The 14,599-nt window shown below is 50.6% G+C and overlaps 1 protein-coding gene across 1 annotated transcript; it reads left to right on the top strand.

Annotated features, from left to right (window-relative positions):
• Positions 1-7,386: 7,386 nt before the first annotated feature.
• LOC129064974 (homeobox protein prophet of Pit-1-like) lies at positions 7,387-10,130 on the top strand. The gene is given in 4 exon segments (XM_054566243.1): positions 7,387-7,454; positions 7,456-7,493; positions 8,695-8,927; positions 9,792-10,130. Coding segments are annotated over 4 exon segments (678 nt in total).
• The last annotated feature ends 4,469 nt before the right edge of the window (positions 10,131-14,599 follow it).

A 14,599-nucleotide genomic window follows, 5' to 3' on the forward strand; every position in this document is an offset into this window, starting at 1 on the left:
TGGCACCATTTCTGAAAATCATTGTCTCTACACGTGAGAATTTATTTCTGGGCTCTCTACGCTGTTCAGTTGGCTTACATGCCGGTGTCACAGTTTGATTGCTGTAGCTTTCAATAAGTTTCAAAACCAGGAAGTGTGAACCCTCCATCTTCAATAATTTTGTAAAAATATATTTGTGCATCACTGGGTGTCTTTACTTGTTATCTGGTGAGTCTGATGGGGGAACGAGGATGCCTTATCTTTGCACAGATGCCACTCTTGCCCTTTCCCATTATGTTCATTTTAAGACGGTGTAGATAATATTTGCATTCCAGTATAGTGTGAGAAATCAGCAGATCAAATTTCAGGGGAAAATTATGCGGAAATAGGACTCTGGAAATAGGGTGGTTAACTATTGGACTTTAAGGAAAAAGAAGACACATGACTCCACTCCAGGAAGACCAACAACCCAATTAAAAAATAGGCAAAGAACCTGAACAGACACTTCTCCAAGGAGGACATACACAGGGCCCAGAGATATATGAAAGGATACTCAGCATCACTAGCCATCAGAGAAATGTGCATTCAAATCACAATGAGATACCCCCTCACACTGGTCAGAATGGCCATCATAAACAAATCAACAAACAACAAGTGCTGGCGAGGTTATGGAGAAAAGGGAACCCCAGTGCACTGTTGGTGGGAATGCAGACTGTTGCAGCCAATGTGTAAAACAGTTTGGAATTTCCTCAAAAAGCTAGAAATGGAAATGCCTTTTGATCTAGCAATTCCACTGCTGGGATTATACCCTAAGAATCCCAAAACACCAATTCAAATGAACTGATGCACCCCAATATTTGTAGGAGCACAATTTACAATAGCCAGGTGCTGGGAGCAACTTAAGTGCCCATCAATACATGAGGGGATCAAAAAACTCTGGTACATTTACACAATGGAATACTCCACAGCAGAAAGAAAGAGCTACTACCCTTCGCGACAGCATGGATGGAACTGGAGAGCATTATGCTAAATGAAATAATAAGCCAGGGGGTGAAAAAAGAATACCATATGATCTCACCTATAAGTAAAACTAATCAACAAAACAAACAAGGAAGAAAATTATAATCGGCAACATTTAAAGAAAAAAACTACAGTAACAAGAAGGAAGAGGGGAGGGGGGTAACGGGGAAAAGAAGGGAAAGGGTCAAATCAAGGAACACGTAAAAAGGACCCATGGATAACGCCAAAGTGGGGAAGGATTGAGGGTGGGAGGTGGGGGGTGGGTGAGGCAGGGGAAAGTGGTGGCAGGAAAATGGAGACAAATATATCTGAACAATAAAACAATAAAACAAAAAAAAATTAAAAAATTAAAAGAAAATCTTCAAGAAAAAGCCAGGTATTTATAAGGCCAAAAACCAAGGTGGCCACAAAAACATTTCAAAACAGAAGAAATATTCCTGAAGGAAAGTATGGCTCAAAGGTTATTTCCTTGAGATTTTTAAGTATAAAGGCAAAAGATAAACATGTGCTTCTTTAGTCCTTGCATCTACTAATGGACTCCGGAAACTCGGGAACAACCTGCTCTTCGAAGCCTACCCAGATACAGAGCCTTTTCTTGCACCATTAGACTCACCCTATTTGACAATAAACAAACATTTATTTAAAAAAAAATTCTTTAGCACATCGAGTCAGTGTAATGTCAATCAAAGTCCCAGCATATTTTTATGGAGTTTAGCAAGCTGGTTGTAAAATCCATATGGAAATACCAAGGGCCAAGATTAATCAAGATACTCAGGCCAAAGGAAAACAAGGTGATAAGACTGCTCTACCTGATACAAAAACTTACGAAGTTACAGTGACTAAGACAAGTGGTTCTGGTGTGAGCATAAACAGAAAGAATAATGGAACAAAATAGAGAACTCAGATCTGTGCCTAAGTCTGTAATTTATGACAAAAGTGACACTTCGGAGCAGTGAGGAAAGGAGAACATTTTCAATAAATATCACTCAGACCAATCTGTGTCACTTCAGGCCCAAGGTAAGGAGGATGTTTGACTATTTTTTTTGTAGAAGCTTTGTTAAAGGATGAGCCACCTTGACCCAGCCCATAGAGCCCCAAATGTACTCTGTGCTCTCCAACGTCAATGCTAAGTTTCCCAGTTCAAAGGCCTCAACCTAAGACTGGCTTCTGACCCCAGTCTTGAGACTGGTTCTATTTATTATCCTGAGACCAGGCCCTCATCTGGACCGGACATGTGTTGTTTTTGCCAGCCCAGAACGCCAAAGGAATGTTCTAGCATTCATTTTACAAAAGAGGAAGGTGAAGCTTAAAGTGTTTTAAAAACTTGCTCATGGTCACATGCAAGGGTTGGTTCCAGAATCTGCACTCAGACTATCAACCCACGGAGTGTTCTTCTAGGATCAGAGCATCCTTAAAGGATGGAATTTATTGGACGTTTAGTATACTTTGTATAATCAGTGTTTTCTGCAAGGTCACAGTGGACCCAGTGGCAGAAATTACGCAGCTGGGCTGTCCTGAGGAGTCAGGTGTGCTGTGTGCTGGGGGCCGAAGCAGCTGGGGATGGCTAGAGTGCCCTGGGAGTCGGAGTGTCCTGGGACATCAAGACGTCCTTCCCTCTAAGGTTGAATAGTCCTAGAAGGCAGCGTGTTCATAGGCTCGAAGTAATGTAGGGTTTACATCATACAGGGGAATTTATGAGTCCTTACAGGGACCTTATTCTCTAGGACCTCAGGGAGTCCTTGCGTAATCAGAGTACTGTCCTGTGGGTTCACCTGGTCTCAGGGTGGAAAGCACACTTGTGTGGCTTCCAAGTGTTTCGCAGGATTAAGACATTCAAAACAGAATGCCCTGAAGGGGCAGGGGGTGGTGTTCAGAGGACTCCAAGAGATCCTATAGGATCAAATGCCTGGAAGGTAAAAGCCACAGAGTGGGCAACTTGGAGAGTCTTGGGAAGGCAGAGGTTATGGAGAGACAGGACGTCGTGGGCGGGAGGGTGTTCTGGCCTCAGGATTTTTATCACGTCAGAACATTCTTGAAGTGTCCTTACAACACTGACTTTGAGGTCAGAGCGTGCTGGATGATCAAACTGCTTTCACAGAATCGGGTTGTCTTGGGGGCGGGGCTGCGGTGCTTCAGAGACTCCTGGAGAGTCTGGGTGCCCCGAGCTGGTGGAGTTTCCAGGTAGGTCAGCGCATCCTGCTGGTGTCTGCATGTGCAAATCAGCTATTCTCAGGAGATCTAAGTTATCCAGAGAACTGGGGGTCCTTGCGCGTTTGAAGAGACTTGAGTGGACCTGTCATGGAGTAGAATGTGACAGGTCCTTGTACAGTCAGAGGAACCTCGGGAATGAGAGGGTCATGGAGGAGAAGAGGATGCCAGGCAGGAGGGATGGTGTCCAGGAAGTCAAGATGTTTGGGCAGTTTGGGGAACATCGTGGCATCAGTGTTTGGCAGGGAAAGGTTTCCTTGAACATCCAGGATTTCTTGAGGATCAAAATAATCACCTTATGGATTCAGGAGGTCCTGGTAGATCAAAGCTGTTCTGGGCTGTCTGTGTTGGGGGTAAGGGGAAGTGGCAGCTTAGGGGACCTGCTGAGAAGTCCAGGGCTGAGGGAGTCAGAGGGCACTGAAAGGTTCAGGTGCCCTGGCATCAGAAGTCCTGACGTGCCAGGGCACATCGGATGGTCAGGATGCCCTGGGAGAGTAGGACATGTCTGTCCCTGGTCCGAGTGTCCTGTGGGTCAGGCTGCATGAGCAGAAGGCCTCCTGGGTGGGGCTTGGGGGATGAGTGGTTTTCAGCGTCAGCACATTCTTAGTAAGATTAGAACCAGCCACGGGTTCTGAATGGACTGAAGGGCGGGATGCTCTTGAGCACCTGGATCCTTGTAGGTCAGAGAATTCCTTGTTATAGGGTCAGGGTTTCCCAAATCTCTACGGGTCTGGATGTCCTAGGGTTGTGGAGTCATTGTGAGTTCAGGCTATCATGCTGCTTATAAGGTGGTAAAGTCAACATTTGTTGGAGGGCCCATGAGTTCTAGGGAGTGAATGTGTCCTTTGCACCCTCGGGAAGCAGACTGATCCTGAGGGCTACAGGCTCCTCAGAGCTCTGGTAACAATAATAATAGTGTAAAAGTGACATCGCTCCCGTGCTTACTACCTCAGGGTGCAATCCTGAATGCTCCCTCGCATTCTCATTCATCAGGTAGGTACAGGCGATCCTCATTATTTGTGGATGCTGTATCTGCAAATTCACCTACTCACTAAAATTTATTTGTAACCCCCAGTCAATACTCTTTTGCAATGCTCTTTGGCACATCTGCGGTTATTTGGAGCCATGTACATGCACCAAGGGGTGAAAAATTTGAGTTGCCACATTCCTAGATAAGGTCAAACAAAGCACTATTCTGCCTTCATGTCTCAGCTCTCATGCTGTATACAGCCATCTTTTTGCTTTCTATTTAGTGCTATTGTTTAGCTCTGGAGATAATTTTGCTGCTTAAAATGCATAAATGCTGAAGTGCTAGGTGGTGTTCCTAAGTACAGCAAGTCCATGACGAACCTTATGGAGAAAATACAAGAGCTTTTGCTCAGGCAGGAGTTACAGAACTGTTGGTTGGTTGCAAGCCCAATGTTGACGAGCTAACGATATATTTTAACTAAGGTGTCTCTAAACAGAAACACACATGCAACAAGGTTATGTATTGCCCAGTTAACAAAAATAGTGTGTCTAGAGACTTACAGGAACCTATTTTCCCTAGGAGCAATGGGTCAACATTCACCAATTCAGTGTTTGTAGTGACTTTATGCAGCATAACTTCAAATAAAGGGAGTCCACTGTGCTAGTCCTCCCGCCTGGCAAAGTGGCAGCACAGAGGCATGAAGTTGTGAGCTCAGGGCCACACAGCCAGAAAGGGACATTGAAGCCATGGCAGCCTGTCTCCGGAACCTCTGCTCTTCCCTCCCGCACCACTCTGCTTCTTATAGGACTAGAGTGTCCTGGGTCAGGCTCCTCGGAGGTCAGTGTTGGGGTGGGAGTTAGGATGCCCTAGAAGAACAATGCCTCTAAATACCCCAGCTGCCTGAGGGATTGTGATATTCTGGGATGTCAGGTCAAAATTATGGCATCTCAGTATCCTCAGGGAGCAGGGGCAGTGGATCGAACTGTCCTGGGAAATTAGGCCTCCTGGACAGTAAGAGTCCCCTGCAGGGTTAGGGTACCTTGAGTCATTAGGGTGTGTTGGATCCCAGTGTTTTCTTGTGGCTCCAAGTTGACTATGGATTACTGGGTCTCTGGAAGTCATGGCTGTCATGGAGCTCAGGCTGCTCTTGGAGGTCACAGGATATCTTGGGGTGGGGGAGGGGTTGGCGCCTTACATCAGTGCTTCTCAACTTTAGTTATCGAGGACTGAATGTTTGTGCTGCCCCCAAGCGGGTGAGTTGAAGCCCTAACTCTGATGGGGTGGTATTTGGGGACGGGATCCTTTGGGAGGTGAGGAGGGTTAGACGAGGTCAGGAGGGTGGGGCCCCATGATGGGATTAGTGTCCTAGTGAGAGGAGGAAGAGACACCAGAGGTAGTTCCCTGTCTGCAGTGTGCAGATGGAAGACGGCTGTCTGCAACTCTGGAGAAGGAAAAGAGGTCTCTGCAGGAACTGAGCCAGCTGACACTTGACTTTGTACTTCACAGCCTCCGGCACTGTGAGAAATAAATGTCTATTGGTTAAGGCATCCAACCTTCGGTTTTGTTTGTTTGGGTTTCTCTTCATTTTCTTTCTTTTCTCTCTCTCTCTCTCTCTCTCTCTTTCTTTTTTTTAATCAGTCTGAGTTGAGAAGACAACTGTACCTTCAGTTCTCTTGGGAATCTGGTGGCCATGCAGATTCTGACTCAGTAGCACTGCAGTGAGGCAGAGGTTCTGCATCCGAAGGAGCTGTCACATGTTTGTGACGCTTTTGGTCCATGGACCACCTTGTAAGCCTAAGATCCAAGAGGAGTATGATGGCTTTCTGCCTTAACTTGTCAGGGTGCTTTTAAACGGTGTGTGGGAAGGTTAGTGTGACCTTGGGATCAGACTGTTGTGTCAGTGCAGTGTGTTCCAAGAACGTTAGGGTGTCCTCCTTGGACCAGTATGTCCTGAGAGCTCAGAATGCCATGGTGAAGGCAGGGATACCTCCCAGTAGAGGTGGAATGTTCTGGGGGTCAGTGTGTCCTGGAGAACCCCAGAGTCCTGGGGCCTAAGGATGTGCCAGGGGTGTCAGTGTGTACTTCCTGGGTGAATGGAACCCCAATAAGCAGAACAGTGTGGGTGTCAGGGTGTCCTGACTGCTCAGGGGTTCTGGGTGTCCCTGGGTTTTCTTAAACAATCAGAGTGTCCGAATGTTGGGGGATCTCAGTCTCCTGCACAGTCCCGAGGCCCAGGGGGCTCAGCGTGCACCCGGAATTCAGATGCTTTTGAGGGTCGGGGTTTTCTGAAAGCCTGGGTGACCTTGGAAGGCCATGGAGTCCTGGGGCTCTGGGTGAATGAGGAGGTGACATTTGGAAGAGGAAAGCTAGGGTGTGCTGGACACTCATCCTACGGTTCATGTTGTCCTAAGACGGTGTCTAGTGTATTCTGAAAACCAAGGTATCTCAAAGGGGCCAGAATGCACTTGTGTCTTCTAGTTTTTTAGCTTTTTGGAAACAGGCCCGTGGGTATCCCCCACAGGCTGAGATGCCAGGCAGGCCCTGCTCCTGGCCCCCATGTGCACCCCCTCCCCCCAGGGGGGGTTCTGAGGAGGGGTCGGAGGAGGAATGCATTTTCTCCTCCTTCCTCTGCCTGCTCCCAGGAGGGGATTTAACCGGACAAAAGAACTTGGTCCTCTGGGAATACGAGCTCTTGGCCCCAGGCCCTGGACCCTCCGACAGAGCGCCTTCCCTCATCCAGCGTGTGATCCTCCCCTGACGAAGGGGCTCTGGTGGTCAGGCGGCGATTGGACGGGCCCACCAGGCGAGGCGGCGGCCACTCCTTCGACTCGGGGAGGCAGTGCGGGTGTGGGGTTGCAGGCTGGGCACTGAGGCAGCTGAGAGCAGAGGGAGAGGGCACCAGGAGAGAAGGGCCGGAGAGGAAAGCAGAGACAAAACCAGAGACACAGGGCGAGGGCGAGACAGAGAGAAAGAGGTGATGCTCCAGAGAAGGAGTGGAGAATTTGAAGAAAAAATTAGAAACAAGGAAAGACAGTGAAAAAGGCAAAGGTGTCTACCTATATCTACGGAGAGACCCAGGAGAGGTATAAACAGCAGCAGAAGCAGCGAGGGAACCGGCAGAGAGGGGAGCAGCAGGACTGAGAAAGACTGGCCCAGGGTTAGAGACCCAGGGACACAGGCTGGACTGTCCTGGGTGTCCGTTCCTGGGCATGGAAGCAGAAGGGACCGAGGAGCAGGGTAAGCCAAAGAAGGGGCGCGTTGGCAGTGGCCTCCGGCCGAGAGCTGCCGGCCGCTGGGACTGGGGCCTCCGCGGCGGGTGAGTGAATTTGGGGGCAGTCCTGAGGAGGCAGCGGGTGTGGGGGCTCCATGCCGAGGCTCCTGTGGGGCAGTGGTTTGCCACAGGAAGGGGAAGAAAAGAAATAAAAAACGGAACCTAGGAATGTTCAAACCACGGGAGCCTTAGCAAGCCTGGGGCACCTCCTTCGGTGTGTGGACGGGCCCTGGGGTGGGCCCTCAGGAGTGGGGACCCGGCACCTCTCTGAGCTGCGGACAGAGGCAGAGCTGCCACTGCCTCCTCACTCCTGGCCTCGCAGTTTGCCCCCTGCCCGGCCCTCTCCGAGGGAGGGAGCGGGAGGGGCTGGGGGTTGGGATCTGGGGCAGGCAGGGGACTGACTGGTGGCTCAGCGCATCTGGGCCCCCAAGGTGGACAGCGAGCGCTGGTGGGGCCTTGCCCCTGGGTCCCCGTGGGCAGGGGGCCCCCTCCAGACAGCTCCTGTCCTCAGTGCGTGCCTTCCAGGTGTTTCTTTTTGCTCCCTGTTCTCTCTTCCCCCACTGGCTCTCAGACTAATTAGTGTGGGGGCTTAGTGAGCCTGTGGGAAGGACAGGCAATCCTTTCCCACGAGCTCAGGTTCCTGCAGCCTAGTGGCCCAGCCAGGGCCGGAAGAGGGGAGAAGGTGAGATGTCCGGCGGGGGTGGGGGGTGTTCTATCCTCCCAGGTGAGGGGTGTAGGAGGGTGGGAGTGGTATAAAGAAGAAGGTAAATGTGAACTGTGAGAGCCGGGACCAGCGGAGGGGTCTTGGACAGAGACCCGGGTAGTTCGTTAGGGTGTCAGCGCAAGTGGAGACCCACAGGCTAGGGGGGCAGCCTGTGTGCTCAGAGAGGTGAGACGCGCATGGCGGGGCAGCGCGTTCCGTGGGGACGTATCTGAGCCGTAGGACGGGGGTGGGCCTGCCCTGGCGGGGCGAGGCCGCTGCAGCAGCAGTTCCCCGGATGTGAAGTGAGTCTGAAGAGCCGGTCCTCTGTGGCCAGGGCGGCCTGGCTCAGGAGGCGCAGGTGGCGCAGGGCCTGGGCTGAGCCGGGCTCAGCTGGCTGCGGAAGCTCAAGGGCCTCTGCATGGGCCAGGCACATATGCGCAGCACGGAGGCGCTGAACAGAACCCGGGGGGACCAGCCGACGGGGCCCGGGAATGGACGGCGGGTCCAGCGGGCAGCAACCTCTCCCTTCCCGCCCGCCCCCAGATGTGAGCGCGCAGCCCTACAGGAGCCTCTCTGATGCAGGAGCGGGGAGACCAAGGCTTTCTCCGCAAGGAGGACAGCGAGGCCACCCGCACTCCCGGCGCCGGCACCGCACCACCTTCAGTCCAGCGCAGCTGGAACAGCTGGAGTCAGCCTTTGGGAGGAACCAGTACCCTGACATTTGGGCCCGAGAGGGCCTTGCCCGGGACACTGGCCTCAGTGAGGCCCGAATCCAGGTGATGCCCCAGGAAGCGCCCCCGGCCCCCGCCCCGTCCACCCCACTTCCTCTGGGAAGAAGTGCAGTTTCGGTGTAAGGAACTACGGGGACACACCTTCTCGCGGGCATTCTAACCCTGCGCCAGCAGCCCCCACGCGCAGCCTAACCGGCAGTCCGCAGAACGCCGCCCGCACTGCGGGCGCCGCGGGGGGGGGCCCACGCGCCCACCGCCTCTGACGTGAACGTCACCCCCTGTCCCCAACCTCCACAGAAATTCAGTCTTAACTTTTCACCTACATATATTTATATATGTATATATGTATTTTTACGTATATACATATATGTATATACGTATATACATATATGTATTTTTATATGTATAAAATATGTGTATATTTAACCATGGCCGCAAAACTCAACCAGTCTGATGCTCCCTCAGTTCTTGCCATGGAGTCAATAAAATTCACGTATAAACCCTATCTTAAATCCAACCCTGTCTATAACAATTAAACTCATCCATTGTCTTAATCTCTAATAACTCTAGGGGCGATTTCCTATTCTCTGGGGAGGGAAAAATGCCATTGTGTCATATTTCTCTCTCCCCCTCTCTCTCTCTCTTTTTTTTTTTGGAAGTTGAGATTTCTTACTCATCCAAAGCAATAGTAGGGCAAATTTAGATACAAGTTGGGGATAATAGTATTTGTCTTGCTTTCTCGATAGGCCTGGCTCAGACCTGCCTCTGGAGAGCCTGACTTCCCGCGATGCTGTGGGAGGGACCCGTGCCTGGCACCTGCACCTTCTGTCCTGAGGGGAAGGGGTGCATGGGACGGTGCCAACTCTTTGAGCGAGGGGCTCTGATGCGGCTCTTCTCCCCCTTCCCCAGGTCTGGTTCCAGAACCGCAGAGCTAAGAAGAGGAAGCAAGAGCGGTCCCTGCTCCAGCCGCTGGCTCATCTGTCTCCTGCCACCTCCTCTGGTTTCTTGCCCCAGGCCCCTGCTTGCCCCTACTCCTACTCAACACCGTCTGCAGCAGGGACCTGCTTTCCTCACCCCTACAACCATGCCCTTCCCGCTCAGCCCTCTACAGGTGGTTCTTTCACTCGACCCCACCAGCCTGAAGACTGGTACCCCACCTTGCACCCGAACCCCGCTGGTCATCTGCCCTGTCCCCCACCCCCACCCGTGCTTCCCCTCAGCCTTGAGCCACCAAAGTCCTGGAACTAAGGTCAAACAAGTGCTCCGGTCTTCAGAAAACACAGAGGAAACCGGGTGGTTCCCATCCCTGCTAAGAGTAAAGTAGAAATATGGTGAGGGGCGGCTCAGAGGCTGGGAATTTACGCGTGGGTGATTGAGAGAATTTAGGGAGGTGAACCGGCTGGAAGGTATACAAAAGCCTCCGTGGAGGTGACTGGAGGAAGCTAATTTTGATGGGAGCTCCTGGTGAATGGAGGTGGGGGAGGGAGATGGAGCGTGCAGGGCTTCGTTTTTTGAGATCACGACTGAAGAGCTCCTCCCGCTGCTCCGAGCTGATTTCAAGAAGCCCTCTGATTTCGTCTGCCCACGCATTTCTTTCCTATCACCTGCCCCACCACCCAAGTCAGTCATTAACTTTCGCTCATTCTGCCCTAGAAATATCTCTTGCATTTATTCTTCTCTTCTCCATTCCAGCAGACACTGCTTTTGCTGGTTCAGTATTTTCTAATTCTCCTCATTGGTTTCCTTGGCTTCAGTCTTTTCCTATTTCCAACAGAACTTGCAGATCCAGTCATCAAAGAACAGCTCTCCAATGTCTTATAAATAATAAATAAGATCAGATTAGCTTGGCCTGTAAGAGTCTTTAACATTCTTTCAACCGAAATTGAAGTTAACTGTATTTTTTTTAGAGTTTATTTATTTGTTTTTAGAGAGAGGGAAAGGCAGGGAGGGAGGGAGAGGGGAGAGAAACATCAACGTGAGAGAGAAACATTGATTGGTTGCCTCTCACATGTGCTCCAACTGGGACTGAAACCACAACCCAAGCCTGTGCCCTGACTGGGAATCAAACCGGTGCCCTTTGGTCGGCTACACGATGCCCAACCAATGGAGCGACACAGATCAGGGCATGTTTGTTTCTTAATTGGAACAAAGGAAGAAGTTTTGTGTGTGTGTGCAGATTCCATAAAGACTCTCCAGAAATGAATATGGTCTAAGCAAAGCAGTTCCATTTACAGCACTGTTTTTTTTTTAATGCAGTTACATGATATAATTATAGCTTTTTAAATTATGAAACCCCTGAGAGATTGTACCTTCTAGCTGAAGTAAAGTATTTATAATAAATTGTGGCTTCAGATGCTATTTGCTGTTTTTTGGACCTTTAAGAAACATTCTTCATGAAATTCATAGAATTCCGAGGACAGGGTTTTTTTTTCTCATTCAGGTTTTACATTGCTTCAGCATGTATAAGAGACCTGGGTACGGCTGTGGCATTTCATATGCTTTCTTAGAGAGAAATGGAGGTTTTTTGGCCACTGACGATGTTTGTCATGTAATCAAACAACAGTTTATATAACTTGACCCTATTCTTTTTTATGTGTTTCTTTGGAGTAAAATGACTATGAGAGCCTCCGGAGAAACAGTCTTCAATCCCGTCTGGGTTAGAGCTGAACATTCCACATAGCAGCACCACTCCTTTCTCTTTTGCTAGTTTCAGTCCTTGTTCCACACACATAGGTTTTTCTTTCATATCAGTCAGTCTTGCTAAAGTCTTGGGGTCATCTCAGAGATCAATCTGAGTTCCTCTTAATGAAAAGGGTACATTTGGTGCATAGCCCTTAGGTTCTGGCACCCACTCCTCTATCATTTTGAAAGGAGGTTGTACTTACCACAGAGAAGCCCCTCAGGAAGCCATCAGTCACTGGATAAGATGAAGGCCACAGATGACCACAGTCCCCCTGTCAGGCCCTGTGACAGAATCAGTCCCAGGAGGCGCTGCTTGCTCCTTCCGGGGGCCGCCGTGACTGCTAGCGGTTGAGGAAGGCAAGCAGGTACTCCTCCCAGAGGGCGTCCCCAGCACAGCTCAGGAGTACGCATGGCCAAACTCCTAATGATGAGAATCCATAGGATTTACTCCCTTCCCAACGCCCCTCCTTACCACAGAGGGGTGTTAGCTATGGTCCTCATTTCATGTTGTACGTTACATCCCTGCCCCCCGCCCTGCGCCCTCCCACCCCCCACTCCACCACCACCTCTGATAACCACAGATCTGGTCTCTTTTTCCATGAATTTGGTTTTTCTTTGGTTTTTAATTAGATTTCACATATAAGTGAGATCATACAGTATTTGTCATCCTTTGCCTGACATCTTACTTAGCATAACATGCTTTCTAAAATCTGCTGCAAGCCACAAACACAATATTTATTAGGACACATTTAGATTGTATTTGTTGGCAAGCACCACAAACTTGAGCATCAGTGCACTTGTCCTGTGAATCACGCTGCCACCGACCGGCCTCCGGTCACGGTCCCTGCCCCACTTTGGTCAGTGCTTTTTCCAGGCATGGCCCTCTGCATGTTTTAACAGATGTGGTTTCTGATAGAGAAGTTTGATTTAGGGCAAACTTTTCCAAGAGCCAATCCCGAATCATGAGGCTCGTAAGAGGTCCCTCCCAGAAAAGAAGAAACTGCTGTGAAGCGCGTCAGTCTTCTTGGACATGGCGAGGACAGCCCCTGTGTCAGACCGGTGGGGTCAGACCGGGCTGCGGCTCAGCGGCCTCTGTGCTTGCGTTCTGGACAGGAAAGAATTCAGAGGTGAGACTCAACTGTAAGAGAAAGCTTATTCAGAAAGTCACAGAGGTAGAGAAAGTGAGTGGTAGAAGAAATGGGCTCAGGAAACAAGTTACAGAGGCAAGAGAAGGGTCCTTGGGGCTCAGGCCAGAGAAAGGTAAAGGTAAGGCACTGAGAGGAAGAGGCGGGGAGGGGAAAGACGCCAGGTGCCCCAAGGAGAGCCTGCTGGGTCCTCCGTCCTACGGGCTCTGAAGGGTGGAGCCTAGGGAAGGCCCCAGGGTGTCGGTACAGCAGTCCTTGGCTTTGCAGGTGTGTCCTTTCGGGGTCCTGGTCTGCAGACTGGTTGGTGCCGGGGCAGGGGGTCTTCAGTCAATGCAGCTGAAACACAGCTGAGGCCTGGACATATTTGATGCAGGTCAGGACCTCACTGTCCTGGGGGCTCCATGCTTAAGGGCTGTTCTCTGACCTCCTTGTTTGTTTCCCCTCTAAGGGAGTCTAACCCACATGACTAGCGACATGCCAGGGGAGGAGAGGTCACCCTGGGGGACAGGCACTTGTTTTCCCAGTGCTAGGCCCCACCTTCTGCACCTGGCCTGTCGTCCTTGTTCTGCTCATGTCGGCCTAAATGCCTGCCACAGGGCGGGCCCTCTCAATGATACCGATCGCTGGGCCAGACTTCAGGAGCAGACCGAGTGCGGGGAACAGGAGGGGTCCGCTGGAGATGGGGAGCTGCCTGAGGCAGCGGGCAGGGCTTCAGTGTCCGGGTAACCCAGCTGGTGTCTTGCAGACACTCTGCCCCTGGTGCAGAATGTCCTGCTCCTGGTGGCAGATCCTCCACCCCTGGGCAAGGTAGCAGCAGGGGGAGGTACTGGACGGAAGAAACCTGTCAGTCTAGCCTGAGGAAAAGAAGGGATTGCTTGGGGGATGGACCTTTCTGGAGTGCTTGGAAGTTTTGGCTGAGAAAGCACCTTGTCTTCCCAACATCGGAAACTAATATAAACTTGGAAAGGAATGGATGGGCTCTTTACCCACCTTGCAAACATAGAGGCTGGTACATGCGCAGGACCTTCTGATCCTGGAAGCCGCAAGGCCAATGGTGGCACTGGACCCTCATGCAGTTCTAGGAGGGAGCCTGAGACCTGACAGGGGCCAGGAGAAAAGCTGAGCTGCCTGGCTGACCACTCAGAGGCCACCTGCAGTTCCCGAACGACGTACCTTAAATGGGAGAAGGAACTCGGGATGCTGCCTTTGGTTTTGGTGTGGCTCAGGATGGCTGGGTTTGCCTCTGGGTTTCTGGAGGTGATGGGCTTTGAGAGGAAAGTCGCCATTCTCTCAGATCATGCAGCATCTGAACAGAAATGTCCTCCCTTCCTCACCATCCTCTGACTCTGGAATTTGCCTGTTGGTGACAACAGGCAGCTGAAACCCATTTTTGATTCAGTAACATGAACAGAAACATGGTGTAGCCAAGTGGATGGCACAATTTATATACCATATTGCTTATAATGTACTTATTTTACTCATAACTTATTTATATGTAGGCCTACCTTACTTACTGACTTGTTCAGAGATTTCTGAGTAAACAAGCCTCTAGGGATTGATGTTCCTGTCATTTGCAGTTGGTTATATATATTATTTTTAAAAGTCTAGAGCCAGCCCTGGCTGGTGTGGCTCAGTGGATTGAGTGCCAGCCGGCAAACCAAAGGGTCTCTGGTTCGATTCCCAGTCAGGGCACATGCCTGGGTTGCAGGCCAGGTCCCCAGTAGGGGGCAAAGTGGGGAAACCTCTGGGATTGCATAAAATGTAAAAGGAACGGACACGTACTTCTTTTGCATTGGCAGGTAAAGACTAGTTAACAGTCAGCAATTCACATGACAACAATAACAGTGAGGAGCTCTGTGGTCTTCTGCTCTTGTGGTAGATTGTGTACTG

Source organism: Pteronotus mesoamericanus, unplaced genomic scaffold (assembly GCF_021234165.1).
Source record: "Pteronotus mesoamericanus isolate MK-2021 breed Mesoamerican mustached bat unplaced genomic scaffold, CSHL_Meso_final contig_171, whole genome shotgun sequence".
NCBI classification, from domain to species: domain Eukaryota; kingdom Metazoa; phylum Chordata; class Mammalia; order Chiroptera; family Mormoopidae; genus Pteronotus; species Pteronotus mesoamericanus.